Source organism: Perognathus longimembris, chromosome 4 (genome assembly GCF_023159225.1).
Source record: "Perognathus longimembris pacificus isolate PPM17 chromosome 4, ASM2315922v1, whole genome shotgun sequence".
NCBI classification, from domain to species: Eukaryota; Metazoa; Chordata; class Mammalia; order Rodentia; family Heteromyidae; genus Perognathus; species Perognathus longimembris.
The window spans coordinates 45,288,807-45,310,034 of NC_063164.1; the positions used below are offsets into that span (position 1 = coordinate 45,288,807).

The following is a 21,228-nucleotide window of genomic DNA, read 5'->3' on the forward strand; positions in this document are numbered from 1 at the left end:
GCAAATGGCTGTGTCACCTAAAAGATTGTATTAAGTAAAAGGAGAAATAACAAGACTGTAAATCTAACATCTGGGGCTCGTTCTGGATTCTTCCCAACAGGAACTAGAAAACCAGGAGTCACAAAGAAAAAAAAAAAACTGTTCAAGTAGATCAGAATCAGCCTGGCAAGGGAATGATCACGGAAGGAGATTTTCATATAATTAAATGTCAGTTTGCATTTTGAAATATTGCCTGCTGCCTCCCACTCCATCACCAAGTGAGATGAGAGGGAATTTTCTTTGTGTAAACCCAGAACTGACAGCAGCGTTCCTTGGGCTCTCTGTCAATGCTGAGCTAGTAGAGATCAGAAGGACCCGAGCTGATCATTTTCTTAAGGCAGTACAATTTGGCTGTTAAGCCACATACAATACCATGTCATCCATGGCTCATGCTGGACATTATGATTTCTTCTATATGAAAAGTACATACACAATTAGAAAAATGAAAACCCCTGAGCTCAAAACTCTGTAAACCTTGGCATTTCAGGACAAAGGGAACTTTCAAAAGTCATCGGATACATTCTCCTTCCTTTTTAGAAGAGGAATTTGATGCCCAGGAAGATAAGTGGCTTCTCAGGGTCATTCAACTATCATGTGACTGGCAGACCTGTCACTTTCTTCCACTTGATGATGGAAGTGTTTGAAAATCTTTTGAGCAGGCACAGTGGGCAACTAGGAGTGGACTAGTGTCTGATTCCTTATATGAAAATGGCTTTAGAAATCTTTAGCTCTGATGTGATGGCCCTGAAAAACAGAGACATACTCCTGGAGTGGATGGACCTACATGTTTCTTTTTTTTTCTTTTTTTTTTTTTTCTACTTTTTGTTTGTTTTGTTCATTTATTGTGGGACTTGAACTCAGGGCCTGGGTACTGTACCGGAACTCTTTTGCTCCAGGCTAGAACTCTATCACTTTGATCCACAGTTCTACCTCTGGTGGTTAATTGGAGATAAAAGTCTCTTGGACTTGCCTGTCCAGGATGGCTTCTGTGATCCTCAGGTCTCAGCCTCCTGAGTAGCTAGTATTACATGTATGAGCCACCAGTGGCTGGTTATATGTTCATTTCTATATATAGATTTATTTATTTATTTATTTATTTATTTATTTATTTATTTATTTATTTATTTTTTGGTCAGTCCTGGGCCTTGGACTCAGGGCCTGAGCACTGTCCCTGGCTTCTTCCTGCTCAAGGCTAGCACTCTGCCACTTGAGCCACAGCGCCGCTTCTGGCCGTTTTCTGTATATGTGGTGCTGGGGAATCGAACCTAGGGCCTCGTGTATCCGAGGCAGGCACTCTTGCCACTAGGCTATATCCCCAGCCCCAGTTTGATTTATTTTTGTTCATTACATCAATTATACAAGTACAAACTTAATTAATCAAGGTCTACCGAGATAGAGCTTGAGTGGAGTTTTGGATAGAGCTCTCGGGAGTGTTTTTGATTCGCCATTACACTAAACATAGATTTCTTTCTGACAAATGAATCAAGTAACATGAATGTGAATTTATGCAAAAGTAGGCTGGAAGGTAGATGGAAGGTGCAAAGCTTAACAGCTCTAGGCAAGAAATATATATGAAAAGACAAAAGAAGAGAATTCTCCAAAAGCAGTTAGTGTCTCTCCTTGATGTGGCCCAGTTAAGATACATATTTAGCTCCATAGCAACATCACAGAGTATGTCCTGCCTTATTCTGCTCAATGCCAGGCTGGGCTCTTCAGTCATCACTTGCAGCTACTTGAACATCTTAATTACATGGTTCTGTTATCATGGGCATAGTATTACAAAATTCATTGTTGTGAATGATTTGAAAACAAAAAGGAAAGAATCTTTTTTTTTTTTCTAGCCAAATACAAAGAATTGAATTAGTCACACTTCTCAGATCCGGGCATGCTAATACTCTCTGGTTCATGAGAGGCCTCGTTCTTAATGATTTTCTTAGATTCCCATATTTCCCTGTCCCATTCCCAAGCAGATGTACATCCTCATGTATTTGGTACAAGTCCTTGAAAAGTAATTCTAACATGACATGTGCATAATATCTTAGTAAAACTTGCATTCCTCCTCTGGGTCTTTGAAGTAAGACAGAAAGAAGAAAGGGCTTCATAGATGTTTGCATGTACTTTAACTGATAGACTTTTCTGGAGAGTATTGAATGCTCCATTGCTGCCTTACAAAAGTTTTACAGTCCTCTCTCAGTTTTTCTTAGTGACAGAATACCACATAATACCACAAAATACCACTTGCTAATATGAACATGTGTTCCAAGAATTCAAAATAACAAATATAGTCTAGTCCAGGCATTGCCCACCTTGCCTATTACCTTCTTCAAAATCTCTAGATGAACAGGATAGTTGGTTGCTATGACTTCCATATATATTGGAAAACGCACACACATGAAAATAATGAAACTGGTCTACTATCAGATATACTTCCCAGTACATATTAAAATTCATTAGAGGAAGTGGTGCTGTGGCTCAAGTGGTAGAGTGCTAGCCTTGAGCTGAAGAGCTCAAGGACAGTGCCCAGGCCCAAAGTTCAAGCCCTATGACCAACTCAAAGAAGAAAGATTTATTAGAGTGGCTGAACAAGTTGTGTGTAAGCTGTTTTTTTTCCTGAGTCCAAATCAGGATGATTTTTTCTTTTTAGCACCTTCATGACTTTGAAATGAAGAACCTTTCTAAAAACAATCGGGGGAAAATAATTCATGACCATTTTGTGGTATAAATTTAGTAATTACAAATAACATAATTTTGTTTTACTTTTTTTCTTACTTTTCTTACTACTTTGTCCAATAATAGAATGAAGTTAAAGTCAATGATTTCTTTCACAGGGAAAGTGAGAATACAAAGACTGTAAATGTCATCAAATGTAACATCAGAATCGGTGGAGATATTTGGCAAGGAAACATTTTTTAAGATCAATTTTAAAAGGGCCAAAAGATCACTTAAAAGAAAATCAATGTGGAAAGTACTGATAGGAATAGGAATAAATTAAAAGTTTAAGTAAAACCAATTTGTCTCGGACTCTTGTTCCATACATTCCCCTTCCCAATCACCTTTGCCTGCCTTCTCTATTTCATATGAGTAGGTACTAAGAGCAGCCTCTTTTGCAGGCATCTTGGCTGATTGTTGTTGTCCCAACAATCATTAAGAACAGAGATTTTCAATAAAGGCAGTATCTCTTTTGTTATAAACAATTTTCTGATTTTGATTCTTTCAGTCAGATGTCTGACAGTCTCAGCTGCTCTGATATTTGAGTCATGTAGTCTGTTCTCATGATTGTCTTTCATACGCCTGACCTTTTTCTCAGTAATTGGTATATCTTCAGACTATAATGCCTATGGGACTAGTATTTCCAATATGGTTTGCAAGGTCATTTCCTGGCAACCGCATCCTACCACCAAAGCTGCCAGTGTTGAATCTTGACCTGGTGATTGAAATTCTCTAGAGAGCTGTACAAATGGCTATTTTTCTCTCATGTGACTCTTGAACAAATCACACATGCTGTAGGTTTTGACCCAGTAGAATACAGTTCTTTGTCTAAATCTATCTTGTTCCCTATTAGTGGCAGTAGTTAGTAATAGGGTAACTGCCAGGGGAAGATAAGAATCTGCCAAAGGGTAGATAAAGTCATTCACAGGAAGCCTGTGCTTCAAGTTCACCAAGTTCCCATATTAAATATTATTTGCAGTTCTCTATGACCAAGTTTGTTAAAACATTGTAACAGAAGACAAGAATGAATCACAGTACAGTTAAAAGTTACTTCCTGATATGAAAAAGCATCTCCCTATACATGTATGTTCATATAGGTATAAACTTTATATCTGTTGCACAAACAATATAATGTTGGTAATTTTTGAAAGGAGAAATGATAAATATGACCTCAGATTTGTTTCAGTGAATTAATTATAGAGTCATTCCTTTATCTGACAGTTGTTCAGAGTTTCACAGCAATTCATCTTTCAGCTTTCAGAATGATGAAATAGACAAGTGTATAGAGCTAGATTTTACAGGTGATGTAAATTTTCTGGGAAAGCCAGACAGATGTTATCTGATGAGCATGTGCACAGTTCTGGAACCAGAGGTCTGGGAAGGTAGCAGGACATCACTGCCCTCCTGCCTCTGATAAGATTACACAGGAATCATATCAAAGACAGAGCCCAGGTCCTTTCAGCAAGTTAGAGAGAAAGGACAGTGCATTGCCACAATATTTTGGAAGGGACATTTTACTGTTACCTAACAAGAATCTTGCTGTTACCACCTCCTGATTGTCTTCAGTATAACAACACGGAGTGGCCACAGACATTTATACAATAGACTCTATTCCTAGCAACGTTAGAATAACTTCTAAGTTTTTAGAGGTCAACATTTCTATACAATTCCTACTATGTTTTGTATTTAAAGTGATAGCAATTACAAACTCAACATATTTGAATATTAAAAATTACTACAAGGTAAGGAAAAAGAAATATACTGTAAGCACTAGCACAAGTCAGAAATGAAAAGGTGAATAAATTTGATTATAATTAAAAACCTAAATTACATCTTGAAATCATTATGTACATAATGAAACGTCAACTACCTGGGGAAATGTTTGTCAAATATGAGAGACAGAGCTAATGTGGTTTGTATACAAAGAAAAATACTCCTGAAATTAATAAGGAAGCAAGATCCAATTGAAAAGAACAAAACAAGCAAAGAAAGCAAAGGTAATAATAGAGTCTATAGTAGAGTCAACATGCGTGCAAAAACTATCCACGAATGCTAGCAAATAAGTGCATTTGGAAGCATGCTGTGGGTGTCAGATGGGCTGAGGTCTTCCCACAGCTTTCTTGGTGTTGTATGACTGAAAGCAAGCATGCCCATACATTGCTGAGAGATGTGTAAATCCATATTGCTTATCTGCAGATCAAAATGCCAAATTTATTGGCATTTTGTATCTGGGAGTTCCTATTCTTTAAGGGAGTAAACATATATATATATATATATGTATAAAGATACAAACATGAGAAACATCTTCTCTAGCATTCTTTAAAATAGTAAAAAAAAAACTGAAAAATGTTATACTGCCATCTCCATGTTTCAGAAAAAAAATTGGATAGTTTAATTGGCTCCCAATGTCATAAGAGTTAGCTAATACTCTATGGTCTAGACCCTGTCTTCTCTTCCTGGGTTCCCTGATCCCTGGGCTGAGAAAATAGTTTGGCTAAATTATCTCTCTCTAGAGCTATATTTTGCTGTGGTTAGGATGAATATGGAAGATGAATATTTAATAAGCAGAAAAATGTCCATGACAAGTGAGAAAATGGGAAAACATTTTACGTAGTCACATTTTTTTTGGTAAATATATGCTTACACAGCTGCGTGCTGGTGTCTGGGTCATGCCTGTAATCCAGCCACTCAGGAGGCTGAAATCTGAGGATCACAGTTCAAAGCCAGCCCAGATAGGAAAATCTACAAGGCTCATCCCCCAGTTAACCACTAGAAAACCAGAAGTGGAGCTGTGGCTCAAACTGGTAAAGAACTAGACTTGAGCAAAAAAGGTTAGGGGCAGTTCGAGACCCTGAGTTCAAATCCCATGACAGAAAAAAATAAAGCTCACATGGGGGAAAATCTGATAAAAATATGTATCTCTTATGGTATGTTTGAAAGGGCCTTTTAAAAATGATATTTTGGGGACGAAGATGTAACTCAGGAGAAGGTGTTTGCTTAGTATGTACAAGGCCCTCAGTTTGATCCTCAGTACTGCAAATAAAATAAAGTCACATTCCCCAAACTTATTAATTGCATATCTTTTTTGTGTGTTTGCCATTACTAGGGATGGAACTCAGGTTTTTGAGTTTTGCCTAACATTTTCTGCTAAAAGCTGACACTTTACCATCTGAGTCACTTTCCATTTCAGCTAGTTAATTCAAGGTAAATGTTTATTAGATTAGTTTGTCTGGGCTGGCTTTGAATAGCAATCTTCAGATCTCCGCCTCCTGACTAGTTAGGATTACAGATGTGAGCCTGACACCTGGCTGAATATATATCTTTATTTTTTAATGATGTATAATGTGCATCATGGAAAGCATACCTGTGAAAATGCAAAGATCCCTGAAGTTCTCCAAATTCAGCATAGCAATGGCAGCAGCACCTAGCTGAAGAAACGGAATAATATCTAGACCATCTGTGCTCAGGGCAGTTCAAGTCAGCATTTACCACCATCCCCCATACCATTTTCATCTTTTACTGCCCTCACCTCCTCAAGGTGATGGCTGGCCTGAATTCTAACAGCATTCATTAATTTTGCATATTTTTATACTTTATATATGGAGAGAGAGAGAATCAAATAATTTGTTACCTTTTAACCATGTTTTATTTGTTCCTGATTTTCTTGACATTCAGCTACATTGTTGCCTATAGTTGTAAATTATTCATTTCTTTTGTTATATATTCTTGTGGAATGAAAATATTTGATTAATATATTACAATATACTTACTGCTTCTATTTGAGTGCTTTTCAGTTTGGAGCAATTATGTATACATTTGTGGAACATTGCATATTTGTGTTGGATAAACACCTAAGAAGAAAATTACTGCATCTTAGAGTGTGCTTAGGCCCAGCTTTAGTAGATACCGCCAAATTTCAATGATTGCTGAACCAGATTATACTTCAAAATAGCTGTGTACAAGTTTTAGTTGTTCCATGTTCTCATCAGATATTTTGTATTTTTGTCTTCACCATTTTGGTGAGGGTAATAGTATCACATTGTGGTTTTAATTTGCATTCTTCAAGAGACTAAATAGGATGAATCCTTTTCCACATATTATTTACCACTTGGAAGGTGTCTTAATTAAATTAAAGCTTTCACTCCTTTTTCTATTGGATTGTCTGTCTTGCTGATTTAAAAGACTTGTTGTGTAGGAGTCATTTAATAGAAACACACACACACACACACACACATTGCAAATAACATTTTCACTCTATGGCTTGCCTTTAAAATAACTTAATGATGTTTTTAGTTTGAGAAACAATTTTAATTTTAATCCAGTTTATATTTGTTCTTATGAATAATACTGTATAGTTCTTTACCTACTCTAAAGTTGTGAAAATATTCTTTAATATTTTAAAATATGTATTATTTTTCATTCAACATTTTTATTTGTAGATCTTCTGGACTTTGTATATATTGTGAAGTGTAAAGGTCAAGATACATTTTTTTTCCAACATGCTTATCCAGTTGGCACATTTTTGTAATTCATTTTTGTAATGATTATCCTTTTTCAGTTATCCCATCACTGTTGTCAGAAATCATGACACACATACATATACATGCATGTATGCACACATGTACATATATGTATTTATATGATATATATAGCATTTCAGTGCTGATCGATTAATTTTTTTCCTTTGGCTAAAACCAGATTCTCCAAGTGACATTAGCCTCATAAAGGCTGTGATATATGGTGGGTCAGACCTCCAGTTTTATTGTTTTAAAAATTGCCTTGGCCATTCTTTATTATTTGAACTTTACTTATTTTATTTTGAGACAAAATCTCCTATGTTGCCCAGTCTGGTCTTGAACTTACAATCATACTATGATAGCCTCCAAAATAGGTATGAGAGGCACAAACTACCAGGCCTGTCATGCATAATTTTAGAATCATGTTGTTAATTACAAAAAAAATGAGAAACCTCCTGGCATTTTGAGACTTTGGTAATGATTGCTTTGAATATACTATTTAATTGTAGAGAAAAATATCAGTCTTGTAATAAGAAAAATGCGAAGTAATTCTAAGAATAAAAGAAAACTGTCAACTGTTTCTTGTATGTTTTACTTTCCAAAAAGAAAACAAGTAATAAAGCTCAGGGACAGTGCTCAAGCCCTGGGTGCAAGCCTCATGACTAACAAGAAATATAATAATAACAATTTTCACTTATAGATGTATTCAAGGCATATATTTTAAGTATAATTTAGAGACAAAAAGTAACTATAGAACCTGGTCATGAGTGTCTCAGAGAAATCATAAACTCTCATGGTTTATTTTTTCCTGTAATGAATGTTGGCAGTGTACCTGTGAACAGCCTAGATGAATTTTTCTTTTCAATGGTTCGGCCACTCTTCAGTGACTTCGTGTCAAAAAGCAGGAGGTTGTGAGCAAAGGATAGCCATATTCCTGCAGTCTACTTGGGGTAACCCCTTGTTCATGCCTTTGCAATGGGTAGCCTGTCTAGCTTTGCATCTTTCCTGAGCAAAAGTATCCTGATTTGACTGATTAATCATATAAAAAGTCTACATACACTTTATTGTTACTTTCATTATTATAAAAACTATTCTAGTAGCAGGAGCAGGGCTACGATGTCTGCGCTTGTCCGGGTTATGTTTTGAAGTTCATTCACGTGTCCTGACACTGTCTCACTGTGCAGTTTTGCCAGGCAGGGCAGAGGGAGAGTGGAGGTCAGACAGGCTCATAATAAAAAAAATTGTTGCCTGATCAAAAAGCACTTAAGTTTCTGTAGCTAAAGTAAACAGGTATAAGGTATATTATATACATGTTTTGGTTGAATACAAAAGGTCAAATAAATATTTGAGTAAGAAGAAAGACCAATTTTATCATTATAATATACTTTTTTCTGTATTGGTTGCTTGAACGTGGGGCCTCATATTTGCTGGGTTTTCTTGCTTGCAGCTGGTACTCTACCACTTGAACCATGCCTCTCCCTGGATTCTTGATAGTTAATTGGAGATGGAGTTGGCCTGGGGTGGCTGCATACCTCAAGCCTCCATGTCTCAGCCTGCTGAATGGCTGGGATTTGAGGCTTGTGCCCTTGGCACCCAGTCATTAAAATAATTCTTAATATATTTTAAGTTGAAGTATTATTTGATTATCTTTATGGGGTAGTCATTTTCATATAGTTAAGATGTCCTTTTGCTTTTGATTCATCTTTAAAAGATTAGAAGAATTCTCAGTAGGATTTTTTCTAGAAAAGTTCATACTGTACTGAAATTAAATAAATTAAAAGTAAACATAACTCTTTGAGTTTGTTAACACAAATACTGTTACATTATATAATTTGTAAATGTTATAATTATGGAACAAATATTACTCAAAAATATTGATCAACTAATTATATGTATTTGTATTTCAAAATAAGTATATGTTATCTATATATTTTGTTGTCAATCTGTTTCTCTATTTAACTTAAAATTAACAGATTTCATAATTAAAATTTATTACTGCAAAATTTTATACTTATAACAGAAGATATACCTTTTAGTTTTGCTAATAAAATATTAATATATTAAACATATAATGATACTTTCAACTTCTATGTATGGAATTACTGTATATAGTTGAAGTTGGTATTATGCTTTTTAAACCATTATATATTCCATCCTAATTATTGACAATGTCATGCTGTTATTTTTTTTTTGTCAGTTGTGGGGCTGGAACTCTGAGCTTGGGCTCTGTCCCTAAGCTCTTCAGATGAAGGCTAGCACTCAACTACTTTGAGGCATGGTGATAAGAGTATTTTCTGGTAGTTCATTGGAGATATGAGTCTCATGGGCTTTCCTGATGGGCTGGCTTTGAACCATGATACTCAGATCTCAGTCTCTTGTGTGGCTAGGATTACAGGCATGAGCCTCCAGTGCTGGGCTACCATGCTATTTTAATTTGATAATTCTTAAAGATCAAGGTTTCCAGAAAAGGCATTCATCTACATAGACCTTCACTTGTTGCATCTTCTGTAGGTCAAAGCCAAGTTATCTAGCAGCTTTTGGCTTCAGTTATCATAACAGTTATTTTGTCAAAGTTTTATAGAACGCTGTCTCAGTGCTAACTATCTGAATGACACTGGATCTATAACAGTGAGTGAGAATACCAAGTTTGTTTTGTTTACATTCAAGCAACTTAAATGTCTCTGCCTATTTATTCATTATAGTGCATATTTAAAAATAGCACAGGGGCTGGGAATATAGCCTAGTGGCAAGAGTGCTTGCCTCTTATACATGAAGCCCTGGGTTCAATTCCACAGCACGACATATATAGAAAAGGCCAGAAGTGGCGCTGTGGCTCAAGTGGCAGAGTTGTAGCCTTGAGCAAAAAGAAGCCAGGGACAGTGCTCAGGCCCTGAGTTCAAGCTCGAGGACTAGCAAATAAACAAACAAACAAACAAATAAATAAATAAATGGAATTTTAAAAATAGCTCAAACCTGTGGCTGGGGAAATCATTCAGAAGAGGAATATTTATCTAGCAATTTGATCCTCAGCACAACACATTCACAAATATTCCATGCAAGAATTCTAGTATTTTATCAGTCTGTCCATTTTATAGGATTTTAGAATCCCTGAGGTAACTTAATGCATCTATTTCCAGCCCTCTGTCAATATTCTGGTAAGACTGACAGTATACATATTTCTTTTCTTCTATGCTCATCCAAAGATGTGGTACTTCCTTGTAATCCTTAGGATAAAAGAGTACTTATCCCAAAGTTTTGTTTATTAAACCCAGAATAACCCCAAATATGAGCCATTACATAGCGTAATCCAGTTTGACCTCTGTAGTCCATGCCATTCTCCTTCCTCAGATAAGATGAATATGTATTAGAGCCAGATATTCATAGCTCATGCTGTAATCCTGGGTGGCTCTTGTAATCTTCAGGAGGCTGAGAAATGAGGATGGTGGTTTGAAGGCAACCTAGGCAGAATAGTCCATGAGACTTTAATCTCCAATTAATAAGCAAAAGGCTGTAACTAGAGGTGTGGCTCAAATGATAGAGCAATAGCCTTGAATAAAACAGCTAATCAAGAGTGAAAGGCCCTAAATTCAAACCTCAGTAGCAAACAAAAATTCAAAACAACAACAAAAAGATGTACCTGGACCTTCCTATGCCTTCCAGTCTCCAGTCATCTCCCATGGTAACTGCTTGAACAAGAAACAGATTCGAAGCTCAAGATCTAACAGAAACTTTCAGAGACAATGCAATTCAAACCCACTTACAGGAAATATATACTTTGTGAAATAAAAGGAGATTTGCAGAGATGCTATCTGTTACATGGAGGATAACTTTTTATATGATTATGGAAAGCAGATTAAGAATCCTGGAGCCATATTAACTTGAATATCCATTACAGAATAGAGTACCATATCTGGCTTGTTGTTCTAGGGGTATGATTCTCACTTAGGGTGCAAGAGTCCATGGGTCTATTATTTTTACCTTCAGACAATGGAACAAGCTTCTAAGATACTTTACATAAATCATGGAAGCAATGTGCCCCTAATGCTGAGTTCAAAACTTTTCTACAGGGAAAACAAACATTAGAAACATTAAAATATCAGTTTTCCTTACTTAATCATTAGTGTCAAAAATCTCATGGGATTCAAACTAGGCCAGCCATTCTTATCAGGATCTATTTCATTAGCACTCAGTAAAGTACCAGCAGGTGATTGGGAAAAAAATGAGACAGATGAAGAGTCTAGTGAAATCAAACAATAAGCAAATAATTCCAATCCATTAATCTTTTTAAAAAACTAAAATGCTGAATAAGTGTCCTCTAAGCACTTTGAGGACTATTATGCAGTAATTCTTCATACTGAACAATGAACAGCAGGATGATAGCCCTTCTAGTTTATTATAAGCTCTTTATTTTTTAGAGTTATTTTATACCTTTTTAGCCAGTATAAGAAAAGGTAGTTTAAAGGCAGCTCAGGCAGAAAAGTCACTGTCTAATTGAATCAATTATAGCATCTCATATCCATCTAGATTCTCTTATGAAATAAATACAAAGTGAATTTGCTATACTAACCTCTTAATTTTCTCCAAAACTATTTTAGGGAAAGAAGTTATTTGTAGCTAGAGACCTAGGCACTCAAATTTTCTCCCTTCAATGAAGTAGAAAGGTAGGAGACAGTACTATGTATTTGCAACATTGTGAAGTGGGTAAGAATCAGTGTCCTGAACGTCCTCCATCTACATGTTTTCATCCCAGATCACTCCAAGACACCCAGTGCACTAGTCCCTGTGAATGTTCCTTACAGTAAAGAGCTGATACTGGCCAGGCATGATGGCATGTGCTTGACTGCCAGCTACTCAGAAGGCAGAGGTAGGAGTTTCATAATGTAAGCCAGCTGAGGAAAATGTGTGGACATATCATGAAAATAAACTAAGTATGATGGTACATCTCTGTATTATCAGCTACTTGGGAGGATTTAGAAAGATCTGGGTCCAATACTGGCTTAGGAAAAATTGAGAGCCCCTCTTTGAAAAAGTACCTAAAGAGCAGAAAAGATGGGTGCCTAGTTCAAGTGGAAGAAAACTTTTTCTTTCTTTTTCTTAAAGCAAGAACCAGGCCCCGAGTTTAATCCCCAGAACTCTCAAAAAGAAAAGAACTGATATCATAGTAGATTGGTACATGTGTGGCATTGTTAATGTGTGAATTATCCTAGAAGAATCTGAAGTTTAATCTATATTTTTGAAAACAGTAAAAGAGTGACATTCGTTACTATGTTCATATCTAGTGTTCACACACAGGGGCATATTCAAGCACCATACATTTATTTATATTGCCAATATTTATTAAGTGCCCCTTTTCAATACTTCATACAATCTTAGGTGCTCAGAACAAAGATGAAGGGTATAAAGAAGAATAAAGCATAGTTCTTATCCTCAAAGAGCTTAAGACTTAGCAGGGAAGGAAAATGAAAAATAATTCATGAACTCTATTGCAGTTCCTCTTTTCTCCTCTGTATTGCTTGTTGGACAATAGGGTCTTAGACTGGCATCTCCCTCATCCTGTTCACTATTGCTCTCTCACATCCAGTTTCCTTCCCACAGAGACAGTAAACATTTAATGAAGTTGAATGAATAAATGAGCAAAACAATGTACCTATAGAATAACTAAAGCAATAAAGTAAAGGTTGTGTGCCATCCTGGCTCTCTGAACAGGAATGCAGAAATACGGAAGAGCCCTGACAAGAGGAACAGAAGGAAGAATTTGAGAAAAGTGAGAAGGGAGGCAAGGACCATCTCAGATCTGGCAATGAAGAGTATGTACAGAAACCTTTAGAAAAGAGAAGCACTATGTTTGGAAATGGGTTGCGTGCTACGTGGTTAAGAGTTAGGGGACAATAGGAAGAAGATAAAACTAGCTAGTTGAATTGGGAATGAGATAATAAATCCATGGAGTGGAGGCATAGTTGTTTCCCATTTACATAAAAACAAGGTTGTTTCCTTCCATGTTCTCTATGGACATAGCCACTGTGTATCAAAGAATGTATATCTTTCATGGATAACAGATTACCTCGTAGTCAGTTTCCTAGTATTTACACATTATTGTATAACAACTAGTTAACTCTGCATATGAGGGCTTTTCCTAGACAAAGTGATTACTTTAGAAGAGTTACAGACTGGTTGCTTCTGAGTTACTACTTAAAATCCTTCTTTGTGTTATGCACTGATCATCCAGTTTGGACCTATCAGTTCTTTTTCCCAAAGAAAGCAACTCAATAGCCCATCTTTCCTCATTCCTTCAATTGCATAAAAATATTTTATTCTCTCCTGTAAGTGAAGGAATTGGCCATCTCATCTTATAGGATAGCATACCTGGGCCACATGATCTGTTTTTCATACTCTCCCATATGCCTTTTGGGAAATCCAAAGCAAAATGCTGCTTATTGCTGTATTCAAAACTGGACACCTTTGAAGGTCCATCTGCCCCATGCAGGTGAAGCATGTAAGTTAAATTTAAAAAATGTCAGATAGTGAGATTTTCTTTTCTTCCATTTAATTTCACTCTAAACTTCGCCTTTGCAAGAGAGTTGACACTGTACATATTATTACATTCACACACATTCATCAAAATTCTATCATCTCAGATCTGAGTAAACTGATACTTTGCCGCTCTACCACCTCAAAGTCCTTTTCTCAAGACCTCTGAAATAAATATACTCTGGTTGCAAGTAGCTGTTAATGGTAACTGGACTTGTTTTTCTGAGAAGGGAGAATTCTTTTCATTCTTAAATTTTTGTTGGGGTTTGAAGTCAAGGCCTTGGGCAATGTCCCTGAACTTTTTCACTCAAGGCTACCACCTTAAGCCACAGCACCAGTTCTGCTTTTCTGTTGGTTATTTGGAGATAAGAGTCTCATGGACTTTCCTGCCCTGGATGGCTCTGAATTGCAATCCTCAGAACTCAGTCTCCTGAATAGGTAAAATTATAGGTGGGAGCCACCAGTGCCCAACAGGAGGAGAATTCTCATTGAGACAGAATTATGACTAATAAATATTTGGTGGAAACATCTCACTCCAAAATGTTATGCTCTCCCCACAGTGGCCGATGAACATGGTATTAATGTCTTTGTGAATTGTCAGTGCGAATAACTGAGGGTATGCAAATCAGGGGTATGAGATGAGGAGCTCTGCTAATTTAAGAAGTTAGAGGAGAATTCCATGTAGTCCTTCATTTCCCCTTTATGGTTCCTGATTGCCTTTCTGAGATATATACATCTAAATAATATAAGTATAAGATATTTCTAAGATATGACCAATAGTCATCAGAAAAACACTGGGGAGCTAGTTTTCTGTTTTATACTATAAACAAATTTTTTTTAATTTCAAAATTAAAATGTAGCATGAAGTGGTGTACTCTCTTTCTGTGAACTTCCATGTGTTAATTGAAAATGTGGCCTAGGCCAGTCATCTCAAAGTAGTTCAATTTCCAGATGAAAGTGTCAAGGATATTTAAATGTAACACTTTACTCTAAATGTAATGACTCTAAATGTAGCACTTAGGTTTCAGCAATTCAGTAAGAAGATGCCTGACTTGACTTTGCAAGGTTAAAAAATTACTAGATTTCCTTATACTTTATTAGTGTTGTAGACAAAGCACAATAATGAAGAGCCTATTTTATCCATTAGTTCACTAATAGTTATGATACATTTTAATATGTTGAGAGAGAGTATTATGGGTGTTTGAACATAACTTCTATGTGGCATTTTCTATGTGGTGTTTTCTAAAGTTGTACGAGATTTTTAGATTTAAAGATAACATTTATACATAAGCAGTTCAAATCACATTTTAATGATTAAAATTTTTTCTCCAGTTTGTCTGTAAAAATTTCTTAAGCCTGATTCATGCATAGTTTCGGTGGATTTTAAGAAAGAAAGTTCTTGTGGAGAGCTAAATTTATTTAGGAAGTTTTGTGTGATCAACTTTAAATGGTGGCCTTAGGGTAAATTATTCAATGGGACAAATATGATTTACATATCAAAATACAATATTCAAGCAATCTTCACAGTTAGGAGTATGAATCATGCAGGAAAAACTCTATTATTCTGTACCTGTCTTTTTGATTATGAACTTTCTGAATTTTAGTCATTCAAATCATGAACACCCCAAATGTGAACTTGCTCCTCCTTTCAACAGATCCCCAAACCAATTTGAATGAAAATGGTTCAAATCTTTCAGCTCCCTGTGTTTTTCACATAGGCAGTAATCTATCACCAGGTATGATTCATCTTTTATGTGATTCCTACATGTCACAGTGCCATCCTCCTTGGCCCATTCTTCCTTACAAATACCTTTTGCCATTAATTATTTCCCAATTGCCCACCCATAACAATCTTTTGAAGGCAATATTGTCATGTACCTCAGATTTGCCTCAAACTTGAGATCCTCCTGCCTTTTCCTTCCGAGTGGCTGAGGTTTTAGGTCAGGTGTATGACCCCAAGTTCAGCTGGTTCCAGTCTCTTTGAAGTGCAGTTTTCTCTGTATTCAAGCTGAGAAAGAAAATATTGGCATAATCATAGTGATTAATATGAAAAGAACAGTAATCCTGGTATTAGCTAAAATGAAAAATTCTCTATTTTAAAATAAAAGGCTAAGGCAAACTTGATCACCCCAGGGTCTCAAGATGCTGAAATCTCCCCTCTGAAATTTTCCCTTAAGATATAATCCATCACTAGACCTTTAATTAAATAAATGAAGGAAGAACTCAGTACTTAAAAATAAAATTGTATCTTGCTTTATACTGTTTTTCAAGTCCCATTTATAAGAAAATCATATTTCTACTATTTTTGTATTTCAGATGCTCTGCATTTCAAGCTTATCAAACATTAAATTGATATTTATGGGATAATCAGGAAACATCAAAACATTTGTTCTACTACATCTGTAAGAAAACATGTGCAAATTCCCATTGGCTGGCTTGTGAAGGGGCTTTTACATCACAACCAATGTAAGTGCATCCCTGATCTGTTGAGTCTTGTTGTTTTGTTTCCAGGTGTGCTGACATATGTGGGTTGGATGTATAATTGTATCCACACATGTGTGTGCCTTTTCACAGTTTTAGGTTCATATGCATTCCTAGCTTTGCTCTGTAGATATTTGAAGGCCTCTGTTGTATACAAGGAAGAGTTCTATGCCTAAGGTGTCTACAAAAATGAGGATGCTGCCCTCATAGAGCTTATGCTCTAACAAGGACCCATACATAAACCAAATAATTTCATAACACACATGATAGAGGCTGTAAAGGACATTGACACAGCTTTGTGTGGGAAAGCAATCAGGCCCTTTCTGGACTGTGGGGTCAGAATGGGTTCCCTGGAGTTAGAAGAGCAAAGAGAGTGGAGGGTGATGAGGGAAGAGAAGAGGATGGGGTTTAAATTGCTCCAGACAAGAGGCCTCTAGTTTAAGGCCTTCTGTGCTGTTATTTATGATGACTAAGCCAGGAGACTTTGTTGCTAACCCACTCCATTCATGTGAATTATCATCACATTAGAAGAAAGCACATATGAACTTACAAGCATCTGTACTCTGTTTTCAGGTGTGAAATACTCCATACGCCCTGATAACCACCATGATGATGGAATTATGAATATGGCAACTTTTCTACGGGGCTTTGAGGAAAAAGGGATAAAGAACGAGAGGCCCGAGGACCAATTAAATAAAGAGAAAAAGAAAATTTTGTTCTCCTTTTGTGAGGTGTGCAACATCCAGCTGAATTCTGCAGCCCAAACCCAGGTCCATTACAATGGAAAGTCCCACCGCAAACGAGTGAAACAGCTGAGTGATGGACAGCCCCTACCCCCAGCCCAGGGCTCGGGGCCACTTCTGGCCAGCCCCAGCCCCAGCCCCAACGACAGCACAGGTAGGAAGGGGCCTGGAGCTCTACTTCTTTCTGGGAGAAATAGTTCTGTTACAGAAAATGAAGGTTGTAGAGTAAGCATCTTTCAGCTTTCAACTACCACCATGATTTGTATTTTCCCATGCAGGTGAAATCAGAAGCTATCTGGTTCTTCTCAGTCTAGTTTCACATGTACGTGTGCATGTGTACACTGATATTGCACCATAGCCTTCCCAATGTTGTCTAAACTTGATGTGTTTGGAACTGTGTTTAAAATGGATCAGTGATGTCGATTTTTTTAGCAGTCTCTGCAAAATTAGGCTTTCTGGGGTTTTCTTTATCTGTTTTCCATTGGGTGCTGTACTACAGGATAGAATATAAAAAGCTACAGCTTTATTTATAACATCCCCTGGTGCAGACAGCAAGTATTAATCTTGTGCATTAGACTTGTCATAGTCTTTTAGAGAATTTCCGGCAGTGTGCAGGCATCGTCCAAATCAGCAAGGCTCACCTCTGAGTTCTGACCAAAATTACATTTATTTTTATTTCAACCTTTTCTTGTGAGCCAGGTAGAAATAGAAGCTTTGGAATTTTGCATTTCTGCGTCTACCCTGAGTTTTAAACAGCCTTTCCAGTCTTTATCTTATTCTTAGGTAGCCCCTTCTCCTTTGCATTGCTGTTTGCCAGTGGCTTTGTTTGCTGGACTTATGAAAGCACATTTACTCTTATCCTTGAGGGAGATTGCTGTAGAAGATAGGCATCTACTTAAGCCAAGAGAAGCCACCTCCTAAATTCTACTCTAGCAAGTGTTGGCCCTGGTTATGAGGCCTTGACTTAAAATGAGGTGATATAGAGAACCACTCGGTACTGCTATATGGTTCTTGATTTTGTTAAGTTACACTGTGATCCACATGGCTTTTAAATGGAGATTGTGTGTCTGTGCTGAAAATAAATACTTTTTACATTTCAAGCTAAACCAGCTGCTTGTTACCCAGTAAATGATTTAATATGATGAGACTGTTTTCTCCAATCAAGTCTTGCTATGCTGTCAAAGAACATAAATAAACTTACAGGAAACAAGATGATATACTCTTACAATAGTAAAATATTATTTTCCACTTTCTATTTATAACAGTTATTCACAGATCCATTGATGCGCTTTCCTATTAAAAATATGGTTGGTATTAGGTTAAAAACTGGTATCGAAATCAGAGCACAAATAGCCTGAGAAAGATTTGAATTACGTCTGTGTCTCAATGTCTATAGGCACCATAGTTACTAAAAATTTGCGTTTTTGGACAGTAAGTACTGATGGGAAATTGTCTATGATAACATGCTAATCAAGACAAAGGAACTTAGGTGGACTATACCTCAGTGCTGTTACGTGTGTCCATACTCATTATCTATTATTTCAAGTCTTGAATCAATGGGGAGCAAGTCCAACATCATTTTATTTCTTCCCAATCACTTTTCTCAGTTTTGATCTATCAGACTTCTATTTCCTGCTGTGTATCAGCTCTCTTAACACTCTCTCAGCCCATAACTTCCCACTTTTGTGTATTCAGAAGGACTCTTTGATGCAGAAGATTAATTCTATTTATATGACCTTGGTCTCATTGTCAAACTAATGTGTGGGGCTACATGGCTCCTGGAGTTTAGAGTGGAGAACCAGTCATAGTCACTTCACTCTGCCTCCATGGTGAGGAACTGTGCAGGAATGAGGTTGTGAGGATGGTTGTGGTGATTACTTTCAGCTTTGGCCAGGCTGCCATACTCTTCATGATTGGTTATTGACTTCAGGCTGTCTCTGTTGGTCTCAGATGACCCATACTTGTGGATAAAGGGCCAAAGTAGTCCCTTAGGCTTTGGGTGTTTCTTGTGAGATAGCTCCATTTTTCAACTTACCCAACTTGGCAGTAAAATGTCAACTATATGTTCTTCTCTCCACCTAATGATGGGAACCCTGACAAGACTGTGCTGTATTTTTTCATGTGTACTAGCTTTACAGGCTTGATAGCAAAGAGATAAAATATCCTTAAAACTTGGAACTGGTGGGATTTACCAATGGAGGTGGAGTGAGTGCCAGGAGGCTTGTTCTTTCTGCTCAAATACCACACAAGATAATGGAAATTTTACTGGTACATCAGGTAGTGCATTACAGATCAAGACACCAGTATAAAATTTTTATCACCATTGCTTGACTTTGGAAACAATAATGCATTGGATTTGTTCCCTGTTAAAAAAAATAGATAAGTCAGAGTCCTAGCCTCCAATACCTCAGAATATGATGTTATTTGAAGTCACTATAGTTATCGTCAATCCAAAATAACTGGTGACTTTATTTTTTTTAAGGTAGGAATTTGAACAGAGACACAAAAGAAGATAGCCTATAGATGGCTACTTATAGGCATTAAATAGGTTCAAATACACTTACCTTATAGCACACCTTGATTTCTGACTTCCAGGCTCCAGAACTCCTTGTCTGTAGTACATTGTTACAATATCCCTAGCATACTTATATAGGGGGAAGAATCACAGCCTGTCTTATGCCCCAAAGGGAAAGACGTGAGCAATGATGTTAATTTAAATCCTGCTACCTCTTTCATCTGTTAGTCTAGAGTATTGAGGTTGGTGGACCTGGAAGTAGAGTCCATAGGTGATTTGTTTCAATAGAAAATTCTACCAAGCATTAAAGAAGAATTTACATCAAATTTGCAAATCTTTTTTAGAAGAAATAAGAAGAAACATTTTCTCTTTTATTTTATAAAGCCAATATTATCTTGATAGCAAAAGCAGAAAAAGACAAGAAAACTATAAACTAATATCTCATATAAACTTATATTCAAATATTTCCAGAAAATATAAGAAAACTAAATTCTGCAATATAAAAATTTTAATTCAAGCATATTTTTTCCAGGTATGCAAGGCTAGCTTGTTATATCTATTGAAAAGTAGTAAGTATAGTCTAGCATGTCAACAAACTGAAAAATAAAACTAATATGATTGTATTAATTGATACAGCAGTTTTGTTAAAAAGCATTTGAGAAAACCCAGTACTCACTAAGAATAGAAGAAAATTGCCTTCATTTTTAAGGATAACCTGTAAAAATCCTGTAGTGAACATACTTAATGGTTAAAAAGGTTGACAATTTTTTCCTAAAACCTAGAGCAAGATAAAGATGTTCACTACAGCCACTTTTATCCAATATAGCACTGAGAATTCTACATGCTGTAAGAAATTAAGAAAAATAAAATGCAAAAGGCTTAAAAAAGATGAAATGAAACTATCACTCTTTACAGAAGGTATGTTGGCTTACATATAAAAAAGAACTCCAATAAATTAGCTAAGCAACTCTAGAAATATCAAGTCAATTCAACAAGGTTGCAGAAAATGGAATGAATACAAACACAAAAAATCAACTATATCTTTGTTCTCCAAATGATCATATGGAAACCAGAAGTTAACAAAACTATTCTATTAACTATAACTCTCACTAAAATGAAATATTCAGGTATGTATAAGATGTACAGGATCTATATGATGGCAATTCCAAAATATTGAGAAAACAAATAAACAGATGGAGAGATATGCCATATTCATGGATCAGAACACTCAACATAGTTAGGATGTTAGGTCTCCATAAATTGATCTACAGGCTTCATGCAATTCATATGAAAATTCCAGAGAGATTATTCTCAGATGTAGACAAAAGATATTTTCAAACATTCTAATGTTTGTTTGAAAAAAGTATAGATCCTAAAATACTTGAAATAATCTTGATAAAGAATAAAGTAAGAAGAGTCTTGAATCATTATTAGACTTACTACATACCTAAAGTAATCAAGACTGCACTTTTAATGGAGAAGTAGACCAACAGATGGATGGAAAACAAGAGAGAACCTAGAAATACACCCATATAGATTGAATTGAATTTTTACAAAAGTGTATAAAAATGCGATGGAGAAAAGAAAGACAGACTTTCAGCACATAGTGTTGGATCAACTGGATATCTGTAGTCCAAGGAAGGAAATCCACTTAAATCTTACGCGATATATACTTTTTTTCTCAAAATATATCATA

The 21,228-nt window shown here is 36.2% G+C and overlaps 1 protein-coding gene across 3 annotated transcripts in view; it reads left to right on the plus strand.

Moving 5' to 3' along the window:
* Znf385b (zinc finger protein 385B) overlaps nt 1-21,228 on the plus strand; it is a 387,916-nt gene that overhangs the window by 69,527 nt on the left and 297,161 nt on the right. Inside the window, exons 2-3 of one of the 3 annotated variants that reach the window (XM_048345153.1) lie at nt 16,110-16,259; nt 16,848-17,171. In XM_048345153.1, coding sequence (XP_048201110.1) covers nt 16,895-17,171 — 277 coding nt within the window. In that variant the 5' untranslated portion in view covers nt 16,110-16,259; nt 16,848-16,894. Of the gene's footprint in view, nt 1-16,109; nt 16,260-16,847; nt 17,182-21,228 lie in introns of those variants that run through there. The other 2 variants (XM_048345159.1, XM_048345158.1) reach the window with 2 other exon arrangements.